Raw genomic sequence first — 5,000 nt, 5'->3', positions numbered from 1 at the left:
AGGCTGATGTAATGATGATGAATGCAGTGGTGTTGGCCTCCTCTTTCTGGGGGGGGGGGAGAGAGAGAGAGAGAGAGAGAGAGAGAGAGAGAGAGAAAGAAAGAACAGAGCCTTGCTGGGAAATGAGGCCAGGATGTCCATATCCTCTGGCTAACTCCAAAGCTTCACACGACAGAACCCTGTGCCCCTGGCTGGGGGCCAACCCCCGGACTCCATAATGAGCATATCACCCATAACACATTTATCACCAAGATCTAAACCCATTACTTATAACCAGAATTAAACGTATATCTCGCCATCACAGTAATACTTACAGATTTGTTAGTGAATGTTTTTCTCTGAATACAAATACAGAATATTTTCTTTTTCCAGATCTGAGCTCCAAATGAGACCTAAAAGATAATGTTCATACTTGTATAAATACACCTAGTGAGCTCATTTACTAAACCACAGCATAGATGGATTTTGATAAAGCAGAACAGTACAAAAAAACATTTTAAAATTCTCTTTATGTAATGGATGGTGTAAGAAAAAAAACATTGATATTTTTATCACACTGTGCTAAACAGTCAAAAGTTTATTCTGTTGTTTGACTTTGATGTTTCATTTGCCACTGACTTTCAACTCCTTGCTTTTGTCACCAGAGCGTATAATTTATGCTAAATTGATTTGCCTAATGTGCTTAAAATAAGAATCTTTTTTCTTTCCTTGGGAACAGTCTGAATTGTGGTATTTTAAACCTGGTTAATCGCCTCTCTTTCTCCGAGTAAGGATTACAGACCGGCACACATAAAGAGAGCACCCTTTCTCTCTCTCACAGCTAATGGGGCACGGGACTCTGTCAGAGTGAGGAATAAACATTAATATGAAAATTTACATTTATTTCGGGCAACGACAGCCCCCCAAACAGAGGTTTGAAACACGGGCCATTGTGAGGAGCTTACTGGTGTTTGAATAGCATGCTATTGTTCCTGGGCTTTTCCTTGAGATCTGAGTTTGTCTCCTCTTGCCCTTTATGTCATGCTATGTAGGTTTTTACGAACACTGTGTGTGAACGCCCTACCCACTGCCAAACACCCCCGTATAAACCTGTGCGGTAGCTTAGAGGAAGAGGAGGGTACGAGAGGAAGGTGGCGAGAGGATGAGGAATCTTCCGCGATCGCAGCGGCAGAGGGGCCAACGGGAAGGAGTCGGCCTCGGCTGCGGCCGCCACCGCTCCGCTCCGCTCCCGCGCACAGGAGCCGACAGCATTTGCCTTTCCAAAGGAACGTTTACACCCGCCGTCTGCCCAAGCTCTGCCGCCCCTCCCCCTCTCCCGCGCGCACCTCCTTTACCTCTTCTTGCCTGTCACACCCGCCCAGAGTCTGAGCTCAGCTTCTCAGCCTTTCTGTTTCTTACCCCCTTTTCACAGATCGCCCGGTGGGGGGGGGGTGTTGGAGAGGGGGTGCCGGGGGTTCAAACGCGCGCCCCCCCAAGTGTCAGAGGCGAGTCGATAACAGGCATAAAGGACTCCCGCTCCCTCCCGGCCTCTCGTCCACGCCGCCCGAACTCCGCCGAGCTGCTGCCTGCCGGAGAGAGAGAGAGCGAGAGGGGCTGACTTTGGGCCTCTCCCTCTGTCTGATCTCGCGCCCCTCCCCCTTGCTCTGTCTCCGACAGGCTGTCAGCACACGAACGCCTCACCTTTCACAGCTGCGGCGCTTACCGCCAGACCAAAGCTGCTTGCGTTCTCTAGCTGGGGTTGTGATCGATCGCTCGCCTGTGAACTTGGGCCGAGGAGCACAAGAGTTTTTAAGTTTCTGCCATTTACGGGGAAAAAAAAACAACTAAATGCTTGTAAATGTTAAAAATGTGTTGTGTCAGTTATTAACTTTAAATAACGAAATTGACTGTTGTGCATGTGTTCATATGGAAGCAATTAGCAGAAAAACTTAATATGCTTGTGATTGGTTTTGGGAAAAGGGAGGGATCGTTGGGATTCTTCTTTTTTTTTTTTTTTTTTTTTTTTTTTGGGAAACCAGGATTGGTTGCAGATGTTTTGAGTAGCATGAGTGTTTGGGACAAAACAAAACACCAAATAAAGGTTGGCTCCCCCTCCGCCCCCACAGCTAAACATAGTTGCTATGTTCAAACAGATTACAGTCTATAACTCCACGTTGTAAGAAGCCCCGCTACCCCTCCACCTACCCGTCTCACAACTTACTCATGTCAGAGACATAATTACACATGCTAATAGATGCTAGCTACTTTTATTTGTGTAAAAGTCGTTCATATCCAGAATAAGCATCTGCACCAATGTTATAACGTAGTCTGACTGCTTTGCATCGCATTTCTATAATATCTGACAATATGCGGGTGTTTCCTTAAGCCTGCTTGGCACTACGTAAAAATATTTTTCAGCTTTCTAGTGGGAAACTTTCAAGTGTTTTTCCTGACTTGCAGAATTAACAATGAATACTAGTCCAGTCGCTTACTGTCCTCTGTATTCAGGCGAACCCCTAGTGACATTTTAAATTCACTCTCGCAAAGCTGTTTGGCTGAGTCCCCAGCTGAGTCCCCAGCTGGCAAACCTGTAAGTGAGGCGGACAGAATCTCCTCTTATTTGGGGGCGTCATCCGGAGTTGTGGAGAGTTCTGGCGAGTTGTTGAGAGTTCTGTAGAACCTCCCTGGAACAGTCCGCTTGGCTGAGTGCGAAAGCCTTGCGAGCCTGAGAAAGAGCTTTAACTAAAACAGCGTTTATTGCGAAGGGGAGAAAATGGCCCCAGCACTCCGATATTCCCAAAAGGAGCTTCAAACAACCCTTCATTTCAGGCGGGTGTGGGTTTCTCTCTCTCTGAAGTATCCCCGTAAGGTTTTGCCTTTGTGTGCTGTTTTTTTTTTTTTTCCTTTCAGCGGTGATAGAGAATTTTGGTATACACCGCCTATACCCATCTGCAATCCACGATCTCCACCATGCAACTAGTCCTGAAACCTCAAACTTTGTTTTAGTGATGTCCAAACTTTCCCATGAAAGCTACTTCCACTGTGCCTTTTCTGAAGTAGACTCACGGTTACTCACAGGGAGATCATTATTGAAATCGCAAAACTTTTTCATGCGGCTCGCACGCATTGATAGCAAGGTGAAGAATGCAACAATTGAATTCTGTTTGTGTCGTCAAGGCTCCTGCGCTGACCTCTGACCTTTTCCCCGGCGGAAACCACAGGTGTCCCGGCTTCGATGAGGCACTGAGGAATGCGCAGTTGCCATGGAAACCCAGTCCCAGGTCAGTTCCGCAGCCGAGAAGAAGAAGAGGGTGGAGACCATCGTGGCAACGAAGAGCTCCTCGACCCGAACGGACATCAGCGAGAAGGCCGTGGCCTCCAGCACCACCTCCAACGGTATGGAGAGTCTGAACTCAAACCTCACATAGAGCCTCCAAAAGTACTGATAGTCTGAGCTTAAATCTCACACACAGCCTCCAACAGCACCGAGAGTCTCATCTTAAACGGCAGCTGCAGCTTTGAACAGCACTGAGATACTATCAGAGAGTATGTGATTACATACCGTTTACATCTGTACTGAAAGCCTGATCTTAAAACCACACGCAGCTTCCAAAAGCCCTGAAAGTGTGAAACCTAAACTTGACATAGAGTCTGATCTTAAATCACACACAGCCACACACCACACACAGCCACCCTCTTCTCTAACATTACTAAACTCAGACACAACCCGAGGTTAACAAACTAAGCGGCTACATCAAGAGTCTGATCTTAAACTATACAGCCTCCAACAAACTTGCTCAGAGGCCACCTGACAGCTCATACCTTGAGCAGTGACTTAATAAGAAACTTCCATACACACAGCAACTTTACTGAGACCCTGTCTTAGACCTCAGATGCAGCCTCTAACTGTAGACGCAGATACCACCACGTAAACGCTCATGCTACTCCCTTACTGATATACCCCCTTAAACCCAGTATATCTGCACCCTCATGGACCATCTGTTTTGCCCCTTCAGTGGACTGGAAGGGTCAATATGGCGGCACAGTGTGCGGGTTGTTCCTGAGTCCTAAGCGCTAAAACACAGCTACGTACAAGCACGCTGGACTCCAAAACAACTGACATTTAATGTCTAGCAACGCTCCCTGTCATGTACTGCCTGGACAACTTGCATAGCCGCCAACTCATTCAGGTTGCCACCTTATGACCTCTGACCTTTCTGACCTGACCTACAATAACTCCGCTCTCCCCCCCGATTCCTTTCTCCCTTTGTGCTGATGGATAAAGGTCTCTAGTGGAACCCTTTTCCTGCATTCTCTTTTGTGGTTTTCAAAAACACAGGTTCTGTTCTCCCCCTGTCAGACAGTACAATCGACAAAGGGATCCTTTTTGACGCCAGGACAGCTTTAAGACTGAGGCTTTGCGGCGGCTCACTCGGATGTGCTCACGTGTGTTTGTGTGCGTGTGCGTGCGTGTGTGTGTGTGTGTGTGTGTGCGCGAGGCGTCTGAGCTGATAAGTGGTCAGTGTTGTGCCCCTCTCCATATGACAGCCTCAGGTTATGTGGCAGGAAGTCAGGAAGAGACTGCCTCATTAAAAAAAACAATTTTTTTTGAATGAAAACATTCCTAAAACGTTTCAGAAACTCTTGCCCTCTGCCTGTTTCTTTCTTTATTCTCTCTCTCTCTCTCTCTCTCTCTCTCTCTCTCTTCTCCCCTTCCCTGTTCATTCCCAGACGACCTACGTTCTTTCATTAATTAGAGGTAAGGCAGGGAAAGGGGGTAGCTGCGTTCAGTGGGTTCCTGTTGTGAAAAAAAGCATACATGCAATTTGGCCTTTAGTAATCACGTACTTTTCACCGTAACAAGAGGCTAATTTCTGTGCCCAGCAACATCAGGTTTGTCATGGAAACTTAAGTGCAGTGATCATTTGGTTTGGGCACAAGCGAGAAAAGCAGCCTTCAGCCTCCACCCTGCGAACTTGCTCCTTAAGTTTCGGAAGTCATACGGGAGGAGCAGGTGGCAG

General features: G+C 47.2%; 1 protein-coding gene across 1 annotated transcript in view; it reads left to right on the top strand.

Moving 5' to 3' along the window:
* Positions 1–5,000, top strand: part of gli3 (GLI family zinc finger 3) — a 101,264-nt gene that overhangs the window by 14,696 nt on the left and 81,568 nt on the right. Inside the window, exon 2 of the mRNA XM_035526508.2 lies at positions 3,201–3,375. Within this exon, the coding sequence (XP_035382401.1) occupies positions 3,243–3,375 (133 nt within the window). The 5' untranslated portion in view covers positions 3,201–3,242. The remainder of the gene's footprint in view (positions 1–3,200; positions 3,376–5,000) is intronic.

This window comes from Electrophorus electricus, chromosome 1, assembly GCF_041902795.1.
Source record: "Electrophorus electricus isolate QZ-2024a chromosome 1, ASM4190279v1, whole genome shotgun sequence".
Taxonomy (NCBI): Eukaryota; Metazoa; Chordata; class Actinopteri; order Gymnotiformes; family Gymnotidae; genus Electrophorus; species Electrophorus electricus.
Note: the sequence above shows the minus strand (reverse complement) of the source record. Positions and strands in the feature narration are given on the sequence as shown.